The sequence below is a fragment of the Cajanus cajan genome, chromosome 7 (genome assembly GCF_000230855.2).
Source record: "Cajanus cajan strain Asha chromosome 7, NIPB_CcT2T_4, whole genome shotgun sequence".
In the NCBI taxonomy this organism is placed as follows: domain Eukaryota; kingdom Viridiplantae; phylum Streptophyta; class Magnoliopsida; order Fabales; family Fabaceae; genus Cajanus; species Cajanus cajan.
The window spans coordinates 40809223-40832222 of record NC_138523.1 but is presented as its reverse complement, the minus strand read 5'-3'; the positions used below and the strand labels follow the sequence as shown (position 1 = coordinate 40832222).

The 23000-nt window shown below is 37.7% G+C and overlaps 3 protein-coding genes across 3 annotated transcripts; 1 reads left to right on the top strand and 2 right to left on the bottom strand.

Annotated features, from left to right (window-relative positions):
- Nucleotides 1-298: 298 nt before the first annotated feature.
- LOC145950023 (uncharacterized) lies at nucleotides 299-1600 on the bottom strand. Its single transcript, XM_083060936.1, has one exon. It carries the CDS (start codon nucleotides 1598-1600, stop codon nucleotides 299-301), a length of 1302 nt encoding a protein of 433 aa, XP_082917062.1.
- A 1125-nt stretch (nucleotides 1601-2725) lies between these two features.
- LOC145950022 (uncharacterized) lies at nucleotides 2726-3361 on the bottom strand. The gene has a single exon (XM_083060935.1). It carries the CDS (start codon nucleotides 3359-3361, stop codon nucleotides 2726-2728), a length of 636 nt encoding a protein of 211 aa, XP_082917061.1.
- Nucleotides 3362-18203: 14842 nt separating this feature from the next.
- On the top strand, nucleotides 18204-20292 carry LOC109813951 (DNA-directed RNA polymerase subunit beta-beta protein, putative (DUF506)). Its single transcript, XM_020378251.3, has 3 exons — nucleotides 18204-19212; nucleotides 19303-19495; nucleotides 19604-20292. Exons 1-3 carry the CDS (start codon nucleotides 18805-18807, stop codon nucleotides 20092-20094), a joined length of 1092 nt encoding a protein of 363 aa, XP_020233840.1. The 5' UTR covers nucleotides 18204-18804; the 3' UTR covers nucleotides 20095-20292.
- The last annotated feature ends 2708 nt before the right edge of the window (nucleotides 20293-23000 follow it).

Genomic DNA, 23000 nt, shown 5'->3' with positions numbered 1-23000 from the left:
TTGTTGAAGACTTGGCGTCGGTGGGATGTTTGTCCGACTTCTACCGGGATCGTTGCGTCGGCTCCATAAGTTAGTCTGTAAGGTGTTTCTTGTGTGGTTGACTGTGGGGTGCAGTGGTATGCCCAGAGGATGCCAGGAAGCATGTCGGGCGACTCCCCTTTTGCGTTCCCTAGCCGTTTCTTGAGTTCCCGGAGGATGACCTTATTGGCTGCTTCGGCCTGGCCGTTGGTTTGGGGGTGCTCCACCGAGGTCGGCAAGTGCTTGATTCCGAGTTCTTGGAAGAAGACTTCGAATTCTTCTACGATGAACTTCCGCCCGTTGTCAGTGACAATGGTGTGGGGAATTCCGAATCTGCAAACAATGTTTTTCCATGTGAACTTTCGCACTTGGTGAAGTAGTCGATTGCCACTAGGAGAAACTTTAACTGACCCTTCGCGGGGGGGGAAGGCCCAAGGATGTCCATTCCCCACTGGGAGAAAGGCCATGCTGCCATCATGTGGTGAAGAGCCTCAGGGGGCTGCTGATGCGCGTTGCCAAACTGCTGGCATTCTTTGCATTTTTGGATGTAGTTTTGGCAATCTGACTTCAAGGTGGGCCAGTAGTATCCAGCCCGGAGTACCCTGACTGCCATCGAACGAGCTCCGGAGTGCATTCCGCATATTCCGTGACGAATTTCCTTGACAACATAGGCTGCTTGAGATATGGTCAAACATTTGAGCAGTGGGGTGGAAATTTCGCGTTTGAATAATTCACCGTCGACGATGGTGAACTTTGCTGATCGCATTCTCACCTTCCTTGCCTCATCCTTATCTGTAGGCAGGGCTCCATTTTTTAGGTAGTTCCATATGTCTGTCATCCATCCTAGCTCTTCGCTGTTGTTGACATTGACAGTTTTATCATCCAGGCTGGGTGAGAGCAAGGTTTCCTGGATAATGGTTCGGTGTTGCCCGGGCTTTTTGGTACTGGCGAGTTTTGACAGTAGGTTTACTCTGGTGTTCTGCTCTCGCGGTACGTGTTTTATGGAGAACTCATCGAAAGACGAGATCTGTTGGGCTGCGATATGATAGTATCTCTGTAGGAGGGCGTCCTTTGCTTGGTACGTTCCACTAAGCTGTTCTACCATGAGTTTGGAATCGCTGTTGCAGCTTACTCTTCGAGCTCCGAGGTCCCGGGCTAATCTTAGTCCGGCGAGGAGAGCTTCGTACTCTGCCTGGTTATTAGTTGCTTTAAATCTGAACTTGAGGGATTGTTCCACAGTGATTTGGTTTGGTCCTTCCAGGATGATGTCTGCACCTCCTCCTTTGGAGTTGGAGGATCCGTCTACATGGAGGGTCCATGCTTGGGGTTCTTCTGTGGTGGTCGGCGTGAGTTCGGCTACGAAGTCGGCCAAACATTGGGCTTTTAGAGGTCCACGGCTTTCGTCCCGGATTCCGAACTCTGACAGTTCTATTGACCAGGCAATCATGCGTCCGGCAAGCTCAAGATTTCGCAGGATTTGTTTGATGGGGTAGTCGGTTTTGACTACCACCTGGTGGCTTTGGAAGTAAGGTCGGAGTCGCCGGGCTGCGGTGACCAGTGCCAACGCCAGCTTTTCGACCATTTGGTACCTTCTTTCTGCGTCTTGGAGGACCCGACTGATGAAGTAGATTGGGGTTTGCGCCTTCTGATGCTCTTATACAATGACGGCGCTGATGGCGCCTTCTGCCACTGCCAGGTAAAGAAGGAGGTCGGTGTTGTGATCCGGCCTTTGCAAGATTGGCGGGGTTGTGAGGAAATTTTTGAAGCTTTGGAAAGCTGCTTCACACTGGTCGGTCCACGAGAAGTCTTTTGGTTTCTTTAGCAGGGTGAAAATTGGTCCTGCCTTCTCCGCAAGTTTGGGGATAAACCGGGACAGTGAGACCAGCCGTCCGGCCAGGCGTTGCACCTCCTTTACCGTTTGTGGGCTTTGCATGTGTATGATGGCCTCGCACTTCTCGGGGTTGGCTTCGATTCCTCTGCTGGTGATCATGAAGCCAAGAAACCTTCCTCCCCGGACACCGAAGACGCATTTCTCCGGGTTGAGACGCATGTTGTGCTTTCTGATCTGGGCGAACACCTCGGCAAGGTCGGAGGCATGGTCCGTTGCCAAGATGGTTTTTACCACCATGTCGTCCACGTAGACCTCCATGTTTCGCCCGATTTGGTGGTGGAACGCTTTGTCCATCAGTCGCTGGTAGGTTGCCCCTGCGTTCTTGAGGCCGAAGGGCATCACCCGGTAACAGTAGTTGGCGCGATCAGTGATGAAGGACATGTGTACTTCATACGGTGGATACATCATTATCTGGTTGTACCTGGAATAGGCGTCGAGGAAGCTGAGGAGGGCATGCCCGGATGCTCCGTCGACTAACCTATCGATGCTCGGCAAGGGGTACGAGTCCTTGGGGCATGCTTTGTTGAGGTCGGCGTAATCGACGCACATGCGCCACTTTCCCGAGTTCTTCTTTACTAGGACTACGTTTGCCAGCCAGGTAGTGTACCTGACTTCCCGGATGAAACCAGCGTTGAGCAATTTCTGAGTTTCTATGATGACGGCATCCCGTCTTTCGCCGCCGACCTTCCTTTTTCTTTGTGCGATCGGCTTGGCCTCTTTGTGTATCGCTAACCTGTGGCAGATGAAGTTGGTGTCTATGCCGAGCATGTCAGCGCTGGACCAAGCGAAGAGATCGGCGTTCCTGAGGATTTCTTCCTAGAGTTGTTGTCGTAGTTTGGGGTCTAATTGTTTGCTGATCTTTGTTGTTTGGCTGGGGAGCTTTCCGATTTGGAGATCTTCGAGCTCATCGACGGGACTGGGCCGCTCATCGTGAGCGTCGGATCTCGGATCAAGGTCGGTGGTTTCCTCGTGGTCAGCACGGGTTAGAACAGTGAAGTCGCTTTTGTGTTGTCTGATTGAGAGGGCAGTTTCTAGGCTGTCTATGTAGCATTGTCGCGCTTCCTGCTGGTTTGCTCTGATGGAGATGACTTTTCCGTCATGCCCCGGAAATTTCATGGTAAGATGCGGGGTGGACACTACCGCCCCGAGTTGGTTTAGGGTTGACCTGCCGATGATGGTGTTATAGGTGGAGTTGGCCTCCACCAGTAGGTACCGAACCAGGATTTGCCGGGAGGCCGGCGGTGTTCCGAAGGTCGTCAATAGGTCCACTCGTCCTCTAGGGTGGATGGTTGCTCCTGCAAAACCGACCAAAGGTTCGGTGTGAGGTTGTACGAGAGAGTGGGGAATGTCTAACCTGAGGAATGTTGGCCAGTATAGGACATCGGCCGAGCTTCCCTGGTCGACTAGGGTCCTGCGAACTTCCCAATTGGCTAAAGTTACTGTCACGACCATGGGGTCGTCCTGATTTGGACTGATTCTGACGTAGTCGTCGTTGGTGAAAGATATGGTGGGCGAGTCTCGGCGTACAGTATACGTGGCAGGGTGTACGCGATTGACTTTACGTAGGTGTTTTTTCCGGGACGAGCTGCTGGCGCCGCTCCCTGCGAAGCCACCCGCAATTGTGCTTACTAATTGGTTTGGGGGGCTAGGCCCTGCTCCCTGGTCTACCAGGTCTCGGACTGTCTCGCCGGGGCCGGGTGGTGAGTCTGAGGGACGATCGGGGTACCGCCATTGGGTTTGGCGCGAGCAGTTGTGTTCTTTAGGATTGTCAGATTGGTGACGCGGCTCGAGTCTCTTGAAGCTGTATGTTTGTTGCTCATTTTGCTTGGATGCTCGTCTGATACGGTTCCTGGTACGGACCGTGCGGGTAGCCGATAAGAGCTTGGTCTGATCGGCCCCACGGTGGGCGCCAAATGTTCTTACCGGAAATCTGCTGTAGAGCTGATCCGCCGGGTAAGATCGGTGAGCCTCCTTTGCCAGGTGTATTGGTGCTCCGAGATGGGGGAGGTACCTGCAAAAGAGACTTCGATGCTAAAGTTAGGGTTTGCATGAGTAATAGTCTCATATATATAATGCACGTACCTTGAGGTGATCTAGGTTTGCCTTGGGCTTTTAGGCTTGAGATAAGATATATCATGATATGATATGATATAATTGAAGGGCGGATCTGGGCTGGGACGAGATCCTCGAAAATCAGGTATGATTCGCTCAAATGTCGGGCTGACGTCATGCACCGCGTGCCCGGGGCTACTTATTTGCAACACTAATCCGGGCTAGGACCCCGGGTGCGAAGTACAGTTAGTACAATTTTATTTTATTCTTTAATTATTTTTTATTTTGTGGTAAAATTATCTTCATTTTTAATGAAGAAAAAATTTACTTACTTCAAGATTAAGTCTTGGTAGATTTATTTTACTTAATAATTAATGTTCTCTATCAAATTTTTAAAAATTTAATTGTTAAATTAAAAAGCTTTTCATATATAGGTCAAATTTATAAATTTTTTTAAAAAATTAAAAATCATGATACTTCGTTAAATTAATTCAAAATAACATAAAATATTTTTGTTTTAAATGAGTGTAAAAATTTAGAGGAAACTAAAAGAAAACAAATTAATAATTTTATTATGTTTATCCTATTAATTTTTATCATTTTATTCATCTAATTTTAAATAAGTTGCAAAAAATTATTAAGTGACACTTAAATATTTCTTCAGACAGAAAGAGAAAAAAGAAAAGTTATCACTATTGTATTTTATAAAAATAAGTAATTTTAAAATTTTATCATAAAAAAATACTTTTCAAAATTATTATAGTTCTGGAAAGGGTTGTTCTTCATCCAGAACAGCCCGTTCTGGTTTCAGAACGGACTGTTCTGGTTTCAGAACAGACCGTTTTTTTGTACTCGTGTGTTAATTTTGCATCTGGAACGACCCGTTTTAGATGCAAAATTAACTCACCAAGTGTGCACCCAAACGGTCCGTTCTGGTTTCAGAACGAGCCGTTCTGGTTCCAAGTGTTTTCAATAAATCTGGCATCCACGTGGCGTCCACCTATGCATCTACGTGGCATCCATGTGGCCAACAGTTAACTCCGTTTAAATAATTTAGACGGAAGTCCCACATTGAAACCAATTAATTTATTAGGGACCAAATTGAGACCAAAAATAAAAGCGAGACTAAATTGAAACAAACAATTATTATAAGGGACCAAAATAAGTTTTTAGCCTTTTGATAAATAAAATGGGGGTGAGGTTATTTAGAGAACTAAAAAAAATGATATATTAAAAAAAAGTCGGTTAACTGATTGTATATATATATATATATATATATATATATATATATATATATATATATTTGTTTTTTTAGGTTCGTTCTTGGAGTATTCACTCTCGATAGCAGTGACTAATCTCCTCGTTAGGTTAGAGGTGCAGTGACTAATCTTCTCGCTAGGTTGAAGGCTGTTAGAATAGTGGATTGAAGCCTAACTCAACCCTACAAAACCGGCTTGTAAGGTGAGGGTTGCTTTCCACTTATATACTATTCAATTGCCTAATCTCTAGTCGATGTGGGACTTGGGTTTTTCCCAATACACCCCCTCACGTCCAGCACTATTGGGCTTGGTACGTGGATAAATGGTAGGTGGCCCTTTTTAATGATCTAGGATTGGCGGGACTTGGGTTTTTCGCAATACACCCCCTCATGCCTGTGAGGCATGCATCAATGGTGGGTGGCTCATTTTTAAAGTGGATCTAAATGGCTCTGATACCATGTTAGAATAGTGGATTAAGCCTAACTCAACCCTACAAAACCAGCTTGTAAGGTGAGGGTTGCTTCAATCCACTATTCTAACATGGTATCAGAGCCATTTAGATCCACTTTAAAAATGGGCCACCCACCATTGATGCATGCCTTATAGGCGTGAGGGGGTGTATTGGGAAAAACCCAAGTCCCGCCAATCCTATATCACTGAAAAGGGTCACCCACCATTTATCCACGTACCAAGCCCAATAGTGTTGGACGTGAGGGGGTGTATTGGGAAAAACTCAAGTCCCACATCGACTAGAGATTAGGCAATTGAATAGTATATAAGTGGAAAACAACCCTCACCTTACAAGCCGGTTTTGTAAGATTGAGTTAGGCTTAATTCACTATTCTAACAAAAGCACCTCAAAAAGTGAGATAACTAGCCTAAGTATACGATGGTGATGTTAAATTGAATTCATAAAATTCACCTATAAACTCTCTGCCAAGTAAAAGCACGATCACCACTATTGATCCAAACATAGAGGTACCGTGTTAACAGGTAAAAACAGCGGGTTCCTTCTTGACACAAACGTTAACATTGAGAAGGACCACTTTCTTTCCTTTTTCATTCGACCCCACTCTCATTTTCTTTAATAGGGAGCATCATTTAGGTCCTCCCACAGTTGTAAATATCAAATAAGATCATATTAAAACCCTTTTTAATTAATAAAAAAAATAATTATATGATTTGTTTGGACATAATCTATTTTTAACTAACTACAACGTCTATCACAAAAAAATAAGAATGTCTCCACTTTTATAGTAGTAACTTTTTTTTTTTTTTTATTTCTTGAAAAATAAACAAACAAGAAATTAACTCACATTGTCATGGAAAAGAACAGTTTAGAAGGGAGGGGAGGGTTGATGCCATACAAACAGTATGAAAGTAGTTTTTCTTTTAACTACTCCATTAAAGTTATAATTTTCAATAATAATATTGAATTCGTTAATAATTTATATTATTTTCTCAACATTACATTTAAAATTATTCAAAATTCACTTTCTTAATTTTTTACTTAAGGAATTTTAAAAATTAATCATTGTAATAAACAATTTCAAAACAATATTTAAAAAAAAAATAACTTATAAAAAAATAAAGATACTAGTAGTACTATTATTGTGTTATCTTTATAGTTCATTTTGTCCTAGACAAAAATTCTGGTAATTTCCTATTTTATAATAAGCATTCCCTATATATAACTTTTCGTTCTCTTATTGAAAAAGATACTTACCTTTTTTAATAAGATCCCGATTTTTTTCTCAATATATGTAATGTTCTGACTAGTTGACGATAATTTTTAAAATATTTAATGTAATTATATATAATATTTAAATTTTAGACTACCAATTATGTTAAAAAAATTTTATTGTTAATTCACTCATGTGATTGATAATAAAGACATTTTTTTTGTTTCACCAGAAGTGAGGAACAACAATTTTAAATATTTTGATTGTAAAAAACCAATTTTAGATATTTTAACTTTTTTCATATTAGTTATGTATCCTTAACTTAATGATTTACGTAATTTTCATTTCGAAATAAATAATTTAATGATTTAAAACTTTAATGACAAAGAGTGGATATGGATTAAATTGAATCGAGTTTATTCAATTTAATTTTTTAATAGATTATTTTTTAAAACTTGAATATGACTTGATTAAAAATTAAAAATATATAAATAAAGATTGGATTGATTTGACTTTGTTATACTATATTTATTTTAATATTTTCTAAAATTAATTTATAAGATAAAATAAATATACATTTTGAATTAAGGTATAGTTTATAATATATTTAAAAATAAATAATTACATTATAAAAATTATAATTAAATTTTTTATATTAAAATAACTTATAGATTATAAAATAATATTATATGTCAAATTGAGTAGAATGGTCTAAAACTTAATTCAAACCCATCTTAAAAATGGATTGGATCATATTTCCACGTCTAAACTCATCTAAATCAATCTCAAGTTGAACTAAATTAATAGGTTAAGTTGATTTATGCTTACCTTTACTTATGACATCATTGAAAATGACATGTTAACATCATGTTAAAAGGAAAAAGTTACATTTTATTTATTTATCTATTAAGTGGTAATTCTTCATTTGGATTGTGGTTAGAGTGACTCAAAATTATTTCTACCTCTTAAGTAACAATTTTTTCTTTTGTATCTTAAAATTTGAAATACACATTAAAATTCCTAAAATTACTTTTATAACTTTAATCCAAAGATCTTGAAATTATTTATCATTTTATAGGATCACTATCTAGACCAATGATTTACTATATATATATATAGAGAGAGGGGAGTTATAATTACACCGATGTAACTTTTACTAAATATTAACCGCTCAATAACTTTATATTAATTATGAATATTGTAAATTCAACCGTTAGATTGAAAGTTCATATCATTTTATACATGTATATTAGATTTTTTTAAAATTGAACAACAACTTGAAGGTAATCAAAGTGTTCATATTTTAGTGTATTTTAAAATGAATATATTACGTCAATTTTGTTTTATAAAAATGAAGTATCAAATCATTTTGGAATAATATAATTTTTTTTATATATGATCTAAGAGATATGAACTTTCAATCTAACAGTTGGATTTACAAAATTCACATTTAATATGAAGTTATTGAGCGGTGTAATACTTAGTAAAAGTTACACTAGTGTTATTATAACCCCCCTCGTATATATATATATATATATATATATATATATATATATATATATATATATATATATATATATATATATATATATATACCAGAAGTCCCAAAGTGGATCTAGGAGAAAAAGGGGAAAAAGGGGGAAAGAAGGAATATGCAGAACATGCAACAATGAACCAGATTTACTCGGCGGTAGTCCGCACAATACTGGATATCAAGGGCACACCTGACGAATCAGGCTTACAAATCTCAGGTTTTCACAATAAATTTTATGAAGATGAAATGCAAAATAAGTTTAATACAAAATTGTTGTATTAATTGAAGAGAAATTACAAAGGCAAGAGAGAAGAGAGAAGGAGGAGTTTCTCACTCTAGGCTCTCTTACACGGAGATATCTCTCGATTACAAGTTCTACCTCCTAATGTGGGCAGGATACAAATTTATAGGAAAACTAAAGTTACTATTACAACAGTAAAATGAAGTCTTCCGCTACAGTGAACAGTGCACTTCCGCTTCCGCTACAGTGAACAATTCCTTTCTGCAAAAGGAGCAGTGATTGTTGACTTTTGATTGACTTCTTCAGATTGGGTGGATGACCATGGTCATAGTCTGGGAGTAATATCGATAAGTGACGATGATGAAATGTGGAGCAGGGAACTCCCAAGTTGTAACATGGACATGTCCTCCTCTTAACAAAATTATCATAATAATTCTGGATAATCTTGAAGATTGAAGTAATCTAGTCTTCTTCAGATGCTTCATTAAGATTGATACCAAAGCAGTCATCTTCATTCTGGAAATATGATCCGGATGAGGAAGATGGTGAAGAGACTTCCTTTTTAGTTTTTCCTTTTGACGAACTGGTTTCTGAGTCTGTCTGTAGGAGATCAAGAATTTGATGAAGATTTGTGGTTAAAGCTTCATCATTGGTTGCGGCTGCAAGTGCGGCAACGATTTTAGCTTTCCGGTTGAGAAACTGGCAGGTTTCTGGATCGACAGCTTTAAGACTCTTTGGGTTCTTTTGAAACCATAGAGCCACTCCTTGAGTATTTGCCCGGGATGCGTCAAATTGATCCCACCATTTGACTGAGGCTTGTTTCCCCAGGATAGGAAGAAGCTTTGAATTCTTCTTATATTGATGTTGCCAGGCAAAAATCCAGGACAGGGAAAATTTTGAAAAGAAGTGAAGAGAAGGATGAATTGCACTATTTCCTTCTTCAAACCTTGATTTAAATTGATTGTATCCTTCTTTGATGTCCTGGGGAAGGATGCTTTGAATCGGTCCAAAATATTCCCACCATTCAGAAAACCACTGAGGGAAGAAATATCGGATTTTTTGTTTAAAATAGATAAGCCAAGAATGCTTATGATTTTTGTTCTGTAACCAGGAAACATAAGTCCAAGCATTAATGTAATCCCAGTAGTTATATCCTATCGGATCAAAAGGCTGGGAAAACTTCCTGACTTGATTTGGTTTGTTTTCAAAATCTTTGAAAGTTAGAACTTTAAGAATTTGAAATGTTGAATGGGTGATAAACTGGTTATCCCCCTTTTGAAAATGGTGTTTTACAGAAACAGATTTAGTATCCACCAAAATAAATTCATAAAATGTCCTGGTCTTATTAAGACTCAGGGGTTTAAATAGAAAACTTGGCGGAAAGATGATTTCACAAATTTTATTTGGATTTGGATCCCAGAATTCGGGCTCCATTTGGATTGTTGGATAAAATCTTCCTTCTTTCAGTTGATAGGAAGACGGTTGTTTTTGGGTAATTGGCCGAGGCTGCTCAACCAACTCTTTTGGTTGCAAGGTGATTTTGGATTTGGCTATTTCTGAAATAATTGATTTCAGGTTTTGGTCCCAGAAGAGTTCATTAGGTTCTTCTGAAAATATTTGTTTCCATGATTTGGAAGGGAGATTGGTAAGCCCACAATCTTGAAGGGCTTGAAGGGCTGGTAAAGCCATGGCATAGTCAGATGGCTTGGTCTGCTGGGTAGATGACCCAAATTTTACAATGGCCTGCTGAGTAGATGACTCAGCTTGGGTAGATGACCCTTTCTTAGAGGTCTCGGAGGAGACCTTGATTGATTGGATATCCTCTGCAGAGGATGATGATTTTTCTGGGCGGTTTGGCTTGCCCAAAATTAATCCTTTTCCCCTTCCCCTTCCCCTGGAAGAGGTTGATCGAAGCCTTAATTTTGGCGTCATTTCATTCTGTCTTGCCCTGTAGGAATTCACGGGTAAGATAGTCAGGTAAAGTGTTTGAGGTGCCTTTGATAAATTCAATATCAAAATCAAAAACACTTAAAATAGCTTGCCATCTAGCAAAAATTTGTTTTGATGCTAATTTTTTTACATCTTTCTGTAAAATATCTTTGGCTGATTTACAATCAACCCGGACTAAAAATCTTTGATTTAACAAATCAGATTGAAATTTTGAAATGCATAGAACAATGGCCAACACTTCTTTTTTAATAGTAGAGTAATTCTGCTGGGCCTTGTTCCAATGTTTAGATGTAAAAGCAATGCAATTTTCAGTGTGATGCATGCGTTGTTTGAGAACACCCCCATAACCAATGTCAGAGGCATCTGTTTCAACAATTTTTGGAAGATCGGGATTGGGTAGGTATAGGCAGGGTAAAACTTTAACCTGTTGTCTGATCTGTTTTACAATATTGGTATGGACATCGGTCCATGGCGGAGGAGATTTCTTGAGTCTTTCATGAAGGGGTTTGGTGATGTTACTGAGTTGTGGGAAAAAATCAGAAACATAATTTAAACACCCTAAAAACCTCTGGAGTTGGGTTTTCTCAAGAATCTGATTTGGAAATTTATCAGCAAACTCTATGACTCGACAAATTGGTCGGATAGTTCCCTGAAAGATTTCATGACCAAGGAACTTGATTTTTGTCTGGAAGAGGCAGATTTTAGTTTTGGAAACAGCAAGGCCGTTTCGTTTGATAACATTGAAGAATATCTCAAGATGCTTGAAATGTTGATCAATGGATGTAGAAAAAATAAGAACATCATCAATATAGACAATGCAAAAATTTGAATAAGGATTGAAAATATCATTCATGATGTTCTGAAACTCTGAAGGAGCATTCTTAAGACCAAAAGGCATTACGTTCCATTCGTATTGCCCAAACGGAACAGTGAAAGCTGTCTTATAGCAGTCACCAGGATTGATTTGGATTTGCCAAAATCCAGATTTCATGTCAAATTTTGAAAAGATCTTTCCTGAATGTAATCGGGCAAGAAGATCTTTCTTATTGGGAATCGGATATCTAATCCATTGAAGAGCTTGATTGAGAGGTTTATAATTGATAACCAATCTGGGAGCACCACGCTCGATTTCAGAAGCCTTGTTAACATAAAAGGCTGCACAAGACCAAGGGCTCTTGCTTTTCTTGATTAAACCTTTGGAGAGAAGATCTTTGATCTCTTGTTGACAGTGTTTGACAAGCTCATGACTCATTTGGATTGGCCGATCTTTGGTCGGGATTTGTCTATCGGAAAAATCCTTTTCATAAGGGAGACTTACCATATGTTTTTTCCTGTCCCAAAAGGCATTAGGAAGATCAGAACATACGTTGTTTTGAAAACGATCATGGAGACTCATGATCTTTTGTTTGATGAAGGGTTGAGAAAGTTGGCTTTCAATATGTTTGAAAGAGATTTCTTCTTTAAGAAAATTGATCTGGTTGAGTTTCTGATCAATCTGATTGAGGCTTCGATGGAGAGGTCGATTGAGGAATTTGAATGTAATTGTTTTTCCTAAGTGTTGGGTAGAGATTCCTTCACTAGAAATGTTGATTGGAAAAATTGATTTAATAAATGGTGTTCCTAGAATTACATCATTCTTAAGGTTTTTTACCAAGAGAAAAGGGGTCTCAACTTGGAGATTATCATTTTTGATAATTGCCGAAGGAAGCTTATACTGGATTTCAAGCCGTGATCCACTAGCCGTCCTAAGCTTTTCGGAGGTTTTATAAAAGTATTTGGTTGGGATAAGTCCTTCCAAAATACAATTGGAATCGGCTCCAGTATCAAACAGAGCAATTGTTTTTAAGACAAAATCTTCGATAAGAATAGTAACATCAATATAAAATTTCTGGATGCTACATTGATTAATCAAAGCATTGAAGAGAGTATCTGCGGAATCATGATCAGAATCATGGTCCTCCTCGTGATTGTTATGTTCCGGCTGAACCATGTCATCAGAAAAAGCTTCAGTTATCTGAGATATAAAGGTCTCATGTAACTGTTGCTTCTTTTTGAGATCTCGGACCTCAGTTTTTAGGGAACTGATTTCGATCTGCAGATCCTGAATAGTAACCGGCTTAGCTGCAGATTTTTCTAGGCTCTTGAGGGTTTGAGTGAGATCAAACCTGTTGTTGACAAACCTATTGTTGACAAACCTATTATCAAGTTGAGAATTGTTAGGCTTGCGCAGGATCTGCTTGAGTTTTTCAAGATACTCATCCCTTTCATGTGGATCTTGAATAGATTTTAAAACATCGAGGAGAAGATTTTGCTCATCATTGTGAATGACATTGATGAGAGGAGAGTCGGAGCCTTCATCACTGGTGGAGGAAAGGTCGTCATCGGCTTGATCATCTTCGGAAGAGGACATTTGATTATGAACATCTTCATCACTGTTATCAGATGAGTTGATCAAGAGATTGTTTAACTGATCCTGGATAGTAGGATCAAGATTGAGTTCTCTAACTTTAGAGGAGATTCTACAGAACTTTGCTAAGTGACCTTTGCGGCCACATTTAAAACAAGTCCTGGTTTCCCTAAAATTATTTGGGAAATTGGAGCCCTGAGGGGTGGTTTTGACAGCAGGAGGCCTACCGGTTCTGGGATTAGAATGTCGAACCTTAGTCCTAGAGATCTTTGGTCTAGGTTTTTGGGTTTTACCCAGCAAGGGCTGAGAAGGTTTTCTGCGCTTGTGGGTCTTAGTAGAATCCTTAGAGCAGGGAAGACCAAATTGCTGGCAAAAATTTCCTAAATCCTTGCGGTTTTGGGCCTTTTCTTTGGCCAGTTGGTTTTGGATTTTGTCATCTTGACAGATTTTGAGGGCTACTCTTTGGACATAAGTTATGAGATTACCATAACTTAACTGGTCGTAAGGGATGTCACCATTAAACTGGGATCGTATTTTTTCTCTAACCTTAACTCCTAAAGACTTTGGAAGACCAGCTAGGATTTTTTCTTTCCAGAAAGGTTGATTACTATCATCCCGTGTATAAACTCTAGTAAGGAAGGTGTCCTTATACCACCTAAAATCTCCCAAAGTTCTACACTTAAGATTGGATAGGAGTTCACCAGATCGGTCTTTCCAGATGCTAGGATCTCCGATAAAATGTTTGATGATGGCCATGATAAGAGTATTGACAGCATCAGGGATCGACTCACCCTTAGTTGTGGTGATGAGATTACCTTCAGCATCAGTTTTGATTGCTGTAGGGATCTCATGTTTCTCTTCTCTAGAAACATAATTATCCCACCAACCTTTGAGTTGCCCAAAAAATCCGGACGTTAAAATCTCAACAATAGCTTCATCAGCACTATCGAGAGCAGTTTGATATGCTGTAGAAACCATTGTCATATGTTGAAGAGTATTAAGGATATTATACTCGGTTAAACCATCTATGTTCCACTCATAGATGTTGGTAGCACTGAATGACCGGAAACTTTGATCATTCTTTTCCTCAAGAAGGAGGTCAGGGGCTGTGGCCCGATTATAATAAAGCTTAGAAGGCTGCTTCCAGTTGACAACCTTAGTAATAACAGGATTAACCTGAAGAGCGGACTTATTACTGGGTTCAGTGTCTTCAGAGTCAGAACCTATAGAGGAGGTTCCTAATTTGTTAATCCTAAGAGATTGTTCTCTTTGAGAGGTACTCCTAGTAACAGGTCCTATCTTGACAGATCCGACTTGTGATGAACCAGGGGTATCTGGAATAACAATAGAGTTATCCTTGACTCCTTTAGAATCTTCTAAAGTTTTAGTCCAATTAAGATGGATGGCCCTAAATTTATTTTTAGTCTGACTAGAAAGACTAAAAGGTTTAAACAAGGGTTTGGTAACTGATTCATCATCCTTAGTACCAGAGGACAAGGATTTTCTTTCAAGATTTTCTCCTAAAACCTGGAGATACTTGTTGGTGTAGTTGTTTTGTTCCATAAGGGCTCTAATATCCTGAGCTCCTACGGTTTCATCCGATTTATACTTAAAAGGTGAAGCTAAATACTTATCCTCTAAGTTCGGGATGTGATAACTACTGTTAGGCGGAAGGTCAGATTTAACCAACTTACCATCCTTTCGGTGCCACACAGTAAGTGTATTAACAGAAAGGTCTTCTGTGATGGTAATAGTCCAAGGAGGATAGATATTGTTTCTACGAAGGTAGACATTTAACCAATCGAAGAAACACACATGGGTTTGGACATTGTTAAGAAAAGTATAGAACAAATCTATGATTTCTGACCTACGGTCACCCTTAAAACTGTTAAGAAACCATTTTCTCTGAGTTGTCCAAACATCAGAGTAGAATTCCTTTTGAAGGGAAGGTTTGTCTATGGTGTACTTATTCATAAGTGACCATATTGCATTTCAGATTGAGTAGGGGAATGGATTTCACATGAGGTTTCTTCCTCAGCCCTACTGTAGATTGTTCTAGGAACAGACGAAGAATTGTCTAATCCTTGAAGGTTGGTTTCAGGAATAATGATTCTAGGAGCAGAGTCCTTAAAAGATTGAGAGGCTACAGAAAAAGACCTTCTAGCACTATTGTACTCCGATCTAGTAGCTTTTGATCTTGAAGAGAAAGAATTTCTCCGGTCAAAGATGATTTCTACCTTACCAGCCTTAGACTGCCTAATTTCTTGGAATTCTGGGGCTTGTCTAGGTAAAGTTGGGGTTGCTCTATCAATTTGCCAGGATGTAGGTAATTCAACCTCATCCCATTTTATGAGTTTGGGAACGGCCACGTTGGCTTTTGTCATGTCTGTGACAAACAAAGTAGTTTCCCGATTAGTTGTTTTAAGCAGAACCCTTGAATTACAAGTGTTCATGACTTTGTATTGGATTCTGTAAAGAAGGGCTGCAGGGATAGATCCTTCTTTCATGTCCAACCCATGCAGTCTGATGTTTAAAAACAGCGAATCTAGAACATTTCTGTCTAAAAGACTCACAGTTTTGTTAGGGAAACAATTGAAATAGACAGGACCATGTCCTAAGCTTGTTTCTACGGTTCCTATAAGAGAATCGTGGAAGTCATTGTGCCTAATATCTCTAAGACACATAAGGATTGAGGCATTAAGCCCTTCTCTGATGAGAGGTTTGACAGCTACTTGGACACATCCTATATGGAGGTATTTATACTTCATAGAATGCTCAGTAATTGATTGTTTTGTGAGGAGGTGGAATTCTTCACCAGTTTGGGGGTCCAAAGGGATGTTATTTTCGGCAGTCTTGATGATATAATCAGAACTACGGACATGTTTGTTTTCATCAGGGATGTAAAGATCATCCTGAGGGATTTTAGGGATTTCCCAGTTATCGATTGCTTGATTGATATCTTCAAAGCAGACTTCCTCTTCGAAGATATTGTTTTTAGGAGGTACTTCCTCCGTAGATTGGTGTTGCTCTGTGAGCAGATTTTTAGAAGAAGAAGACGAGGAGGAAGAAGCTTTGATAGTAAGACGACGGGAAAGGGAGCGAAGGAAATTACTCATGGTTTATCAATATCTAGTATCATTACCCATATATATATATATATATATATATATATATATATATATATATATATGAAGGATTCGTTTACTCCATAAATAAGTATACCTATACTTATTTCATTCAATAACTCGTGTTTTACATCAAATTTCAATGATCTAACCGTTGAAATTAAAGTTCTTATTGCATAGATCAAATCTACAATTTTTTTTTTAAAATTGAAAATTATTTGATATTTCTTTTCATTAGTTAAATTCAATGTATATCATGCTTGACGCCTCGAAGTTGTGTCCGATGTGATAATGAATTTTATACTTCATAGATTCACAAATTGGTTCACCCACACTTAAAACTTAGGAAAATCTAACATGCAACACCAAAAATCACATATACACTTCATAAATACTCAAATTCCAACAAGAACAACAACATGCAACAATTATATGATCAAGACATCAATTTTGTCCCCAACAAGGTCAAAAACAACAAAAAATGCACACATGATAATTTCATCTCCTTATCATCAACACAACCATGAATTGGGTGAAATTCAAGCAACATACAACTCTAAAGATCATAAAAAAATAATGTTTTAGCTTCCCTCACCTCCGAATCAACTAGAAGAGAAGAAAATAGAAAAGGGAGACCCCTCCGAGCCCACCACCACTCGATTCTCATCTCTAATACTCTTCAACATCCTCTGAGATGCTCAATTACAATCAAAGAAGTTTCTCTACACTCTCAGAAGACTAAGAAGAAGAAAGACAAATTTCAAATTCTAAAGTTTCTCTCTCTAACTTCTCTATAAATTTTTTAAGAATAAACTTATAAAATTCAAATTTAAGAAAAAAACCTTATATACTTTTCTAAAACTGGTCAACTTGACATCTGTTCAAAATAACTCATAAATGCCTAAAACTCATTAGAATTCATAAATTCTTAAAGTTCTCAATAATTAAACAATTAAATCACAACAACATAGGATTAAATAAAATAACAATATCTCACAAAATGCACGGTGTTACATTAAACAAATTTTAAAAATGGTGTATAGTGATTTAAAATGAAGCAAAATCTTAACACATTTTATTTTATTAAATAAACTCATCTTAAAATTTTATTTATTTAATTCATATTTATTTTCAATAACTCAATAGATTTTCGTGGTATCAATGACAACTTTCGGAATGGAGAAAAAATGTTCCCATAAAATTAAAGTGTTCCACTAACCAGCGTAAAGAGTAATTTAAGAAATAACGTTTTTTTTAAATGAAATCAAATAAAAATTAGCTAACATTCTTAATTCACATTCTTAATTATTTTAATTATATTTGAACTAGAAAATATCGACGACTCCATGACAACATTTTTCCATCAACTACTGAAATCAGGAGTAATTTTCTTCCATAAAGATCGACTGTCGACACTTAAAAAAAACGGAAGAAGTATCAACCAAATATTGTAAAGGAGGGTTAATGTTGCTAAAATTCATATATAATACTGAAAATTTACTCCATTGATTATTTATCTAAGAAAAAATTGCAAAAAATAATATTTATTTTTTTGACCAAAAAAAATGTTTATTAAAAATTCAAAACACGGGCAATATGATTTTTGTAATGCTGAAATGTGAATCATTTTGAAATGCTTTCCCTACAACATACTACATTAAAATTTTGTTAAAAAAGTTACGAGAATAAATGATTGCAGAAACCATAAACACAGGCACGAAACCGAAAAGGGTTTGGGATTTCCACCACGGCCATGCCACTGTCGTGAGGCTGCTCCCGAGAGCATACGCGTGACGCGTCACGAGGCTTTCGAAAGGGACGAGGACATTTTCGCCATTTCCCACCCACGCCCCTGACGTAACGTGGTTCCGCGGGCCGAGATCACGAAGCAAAACCCGGTTCAAACCCCAAACCTCGACACGCAACAAGGCACTTCGCCATGACGCTTCTCGCGTTTCGCCACGTAGGATCGCACGTGGCAGTTCCGTCCCAAGTCATCGCATTTTTGTCTTCCTTCCCTTTATATAAGTCTACGCTCTCTCATCTGCTCTTTATCCTCTTCTCTCGCCGTCTCATTCACGAAACCCATTGCCTCACGCAACCAAACACGTCCCTCGCTTCAACCTACCCGCGTCGCCGGCAAAATGAAGGCTCCGGCGGTGGCTTCTGGCCTCGGGATCCGATTGACGTTGTCGTGCCGCTGCTTCTTTGGGAACTGGAACCGTATCTGCTAGTACAAAATACAAACCCTAAGCAAAAGCGACTTTACTTAGCATAGTTTTCAAGTTATTCCATGCTTCATCTCGCTAGTCCCAGGCAGATTGTGACTATAAAATAATTCAAGAGACTTGCTCTGATTTCAGCGTCTACAGTTTTGGCAGAACTTTATTTATTTATTTCTTTCTCTTTTTTCTTTTTTTTTTTTAACTTTATTTCTTCGTCCTCAAAATTTTAAAAACGAGGGAGGAGAATCGAGAAAGGTGATTGTGCAGAGTTCAGAGGTTTAATTACTTTACACAGTTCTGTTCTGTCTTCTCTTCTGAGTTTTCTGACTTGGATTAAAAATTAAGCTCAAGGATCGGTAGTGGAAAAGACGAACCAGTGATACTGAGAGCGTGAGATTCCGTTCTGAGCCATCATCCACGATGCCTTTTCCGATGAAAATTCAGCCTATCGATTCTCAGGTACCGTCCGAGGGGGTTCGGCTTGAGCTGGCAAAGCCGGTTGTTAAGTCGCGGCTGAAGCGGCTCCTCGAGCGGCAATTCTCCGGCGTTCTGAGAAATTCGGCGCCGGAGAAGCTCTCCGGTGGCGAGGAACAGCATTTTTACAAGGATGGCGTTGGCGTCCACGGTTCCGGCGAATTCGAACCGAGCTCGGCGTGTCTGGCGAGAATGGTGCAGAGTTTCATCGAGGAGAGTCACGAGAAGAACTCCGCTTCGCACCGCAACCGCTGTAACTGCTTCAATAGGAGCTACGACGATAGCTCTGACGAAGACTCAAACTCGCTCAGCGACTCCAATTATTCCTCCGGCGAGGCGTGTGAAGCTCTCAAGGTAAACGCTGGTTCGAGCGTCTTCCGTAATTTGAAATTAGAAATTCAGAAATGGTTCTGAACGCTTTTTTTTCCTTTCCGCTTTGGACAGGGCCTGGTAGCGTGTGCGAGCGTGCGGGAGAGGAATTTGCTCGCGGACACTGCGAAGATCGTTGAAAGGAACAAGATCTGCAAGCGCAAGGACAATTTCTGCAGAAAGCTTATCACGGAAGGATTATTATCCCTTGGATACGATGCTTCGATTTGCAAATCTCGCTGGGAGAAATCCCCCTCTTGTCCCGCTGGTACTTTCTATTTCTAATTGTGGAATCGGTGATTTAGAATTAGAGGTTAATTGGCGTAATTTTTTGTTGTGTTTAGGGTTTTCAATTAGTATACATGATTCTGTGCAGGGGAATATGAATACATAGATGTAAGGACGGGGAAAGAGAGGTTTCTAATTGACATTGACTTTAGGTCAGAATTCGAGATTGCTCGATCTACCAAAGCTTACAAAACGATTCTCCAGAACCTTCCGTACATATTCGTTGGCACGTGCGAGCGATTGCAGAGCATCGTAGCCATAGTCTCGGAGGCAGCGAAGCAGAGTCTGAAGAAGAAGGGAATGCATGTTCCGCCGTGGAGGAGAGCGGAATATGTGAAAGCCAAGTGGCTCTCTCCGTACACGCGAACTACTACTGCGCTCATGAAAGAGGAGAAGAAGGAAGAAGAACTAACTCTTTCCAAGGAAAACTGTGTCGCCGCCGAGTCAGCGAGTTCCGGTGAAGACAACAAGGCGGTGATAGAATGGAAGCCGCCGGAGCTGAAGCCCAAGGCTTCGCTGCCTGGCGTTAAGGTCGTGACTGGTTTGACAGTGGTGTTTCATGATGACGATAACCCATAGAATTTTGACTTTTTTTCGCCTTTTTTTTATTATTTTAATTTGCTAATGTGAGGGTTAAAACTTAAAAATCTGTTAACTGTAACAGTTTGTGACTTCTATAGCTCTATCCCCTTCTGTTTTTTTCTTACATACGGGATGGATTTTACTAATATCAATTAATAAAATTCATATATAGTAGTCATACGGTGAATTGTTCTATGCTTGGTTCAAATTGTCTATTATTGAATTTAATTAAATTTCTTGGTTTGGAGACAAGTTGTTTGATTCTGTTTGGCTTCTTTCCTTCAAGAGGAAAAAATGTTAGTTGATGCAGAAATTTCTTGATGCAGTTTTAAGATTCCTTGGTTTAGGAAGAAAGAGAGAGAATTATATGTTACCATGGTTTACGCAATATAATCTTGTGGATCATTCGGCATTTCAGCTATCTATCCACTTGGGTTTTTCTTTGTTCCGTTGTTCTCTGCCGTATGCCACCCTTGTTTGGTTCACCAAATATTATATTGGCCGCCAAAAGTATAAAGTATTGCTTATAATATTAACTGACCGTCAATTTTTGAGGCGCATCATTCTTCACCATAATTAAAATGCATGCATGAAATTATTTAAACATCAACAGATGTTGCACACGTTCGCTTTTTCAGGATTAAAAAAAAGAACAATTTTATACGTTACAAGTGCAACAACTATTTTCCATGTTTCAAATTTCGTCATTAGTATGCTTAGACGTTCTTAAAAACCAATTTCACAGATAGGAAACAGTGATTTCAAAAGTCTATTCTTTTCTTCTTTATGGAACACTATATCTTTTTTAATTATGTTATTTGTACAAGATTTTTCTTTTGTATAATATCAATATTTTTTTTATCACATTAATTATCTTCTATTTTTTATATATTGTAAAATACTTTCTCTTTCTTTAGGCATGGAATCGTTATCATACCTTGTTTGTTGCATAGTAAATGATGTTAGTCTAAGGACTCCATTATTCTTTTTCGTGTGCCTTTTCTTTTCAGTTTTCTATCAGACTCTTTATTATTATATATATATAAACTTTATTTTGTCGCTTGTGCGCCTCGTACCGAATCGAGTGAATCCACGTAGCGTATTCCGAATCAATCGTACTCAGGTCTTTATAAATTTATTTAATTATTATTTAGTATTGCGTTTTTATTTGACTACAGATCTGTACAATTGCAGAGGATTCTACACTTTGTATTTTAGCCGCGTAATAATTAAATATACTTATAGTAATTAAATTCAGATCGAGCAGATAAACTTATCTTTTTCATAAAAAGAATGAAAAACTCTGTGTATTTTTTTTTCAAATATAGGTAGGTGTGCTAACTCTCTGACACATAAACTAATATACTATAATATTGACAATTCACAATTGACACTGGGTAGTCTCGCTCGTTATTATCATGTATCAATTTCACCTATTGGATTTTTTTTATTTCGTATTTTTTATTTATAATAAAAAAACATTTCGTCATTATTTATATATCTTGAAAGATGAAAGAAAAAATTGAAAGATAATTCTCAAATATAAAATTTTAAAATTGATTATTTATGAGATCCGATAACAACCCATTAGTGAGTAAACTAATAAGCCTAATAATAAAATAATAAATTAGGTAGTGTGATTAAAAAGTAAAAAATAAAAATAAAAATTATTTTAAAAAATGTATGGATATTGTTGTTATATAAATTTTTAAATGAGTCATAAGTACAATTATAGGGTTTGTTGGAGGTGACTTCCCCTCTATTATTTTAAGAACCATTAATTCCTCTCGGAAAATAACATCTTACCTACTCTCTTTAACCCATTTTGCTATATTTTTTTCCCATGTAGTACTAGATAATAGTAACAATAATTTATTTATATGTAGAGGTACTTTTCGTTTGACACCATACATGGAGATACTTAAATTTTTTCGAATAAATTCATATGTGTAAGTAAATAGTAATAGTTATGTTAAATTATTCAATAATATAGATTTTTCTAATTTATATTTGACATAATTTAACACATGATCTTAATTTCATTAACTATTTGGCAGGTGTCGTATATATAAATCTTGTCACATGATAATTCTACTTGCTACGCATGATAAATATTTAATGAAATTCTAATACATTAGCTGTAAGATTTTTTTCCTTTGACGTCTGCGTAACTGTTAAGATTAATTCCTTAATTTAGGAATGTTGATTAACTAAATTAATTCTTGGTTGAATTAAATAGCTTATAGATGATGGAATTCAGATTGACTAGTTTTTTAGCCCAAAAAATAAATTTGCCACTTTTATTTTTTCCACAAGGTTTTACAAAATTATATTATTTAACTTCCATCTCACAGTAAGTGCTAAGACATTTATCACTTAGAAATAAATCATTTCAACTAAAAAAAACTCCTGTAAAAGGTAATATATGCAATAAAAACATTAACTTGCAGTGAATGCAAGTCGTTAGAGATGGCTAATTAGTATTGAGAAAATATAATGTTTTAAGAGAATATGTTCTTCATTTGTTTTTTAAATCATAGTATAGGTTTTTTTTTTTGTTTTTTTTAGAATTAAACTTGACAATAAAAATTTATAATAATTCATGCACATTTTAATTGAATTAGACTCTAATTCAGAAGTCTTTCTCTTATTAACAACAACTTAAAATTTTCAGTTTTTTCAACTAGTTTATTAATTCGGCTAGTTTATTAATTCGGCTTAATGTATACTAACAATTCGAATCTCATAATTATCTCTCAATGTTATTATCGAGAAAAGTTAATATTTGTTTGCTCAGAACATCAAGGCTTAAGCTACACCACAACTTAGGGGGTGGAAAGTTACTTTAAAGTATAATCTCCTAATATCAAGTTTGTTTATTTGCATTGAGATTTGAGAAGCCG

Coding starts and splice junctions, on each gene's coding strand:
- LOC145950023 (XM_083060936.1), bottom strand. CDS start 1,600: ATGGTCGAAAAGCTGGCGTTGGCACTGGTCACCGCAGCCCGGCGACTC.
- LOC145950022 (XM_083060935.1), bottom strand. CDS start 3,361: ATGGTCGTGACAGTAACTTTAGCCAATTGGGAAGTTCGCAGGACCCTA.
- LOC109813951 (XM_020378251.3), top strand. CDS start 18,805: ATGCCTTTTCCGATGAAAATTCAGCCTATCGATTCTCAGGTACCGTCC. Junction 19,213..19,302: donor AGGCGTGTGAAGCTCTCAAG/GTAAACGCTGGT, acceptor CGCTTTGGACAG/GGCCTGGTAGCGTGTGCGAG. Junction 19,496..19,603: donor ATCCCCCTCTTGTCCCGCTG/GTACTTTCTATT, acceptor GATTCTGTGCAG/GGGAATATGAATACATAGAT.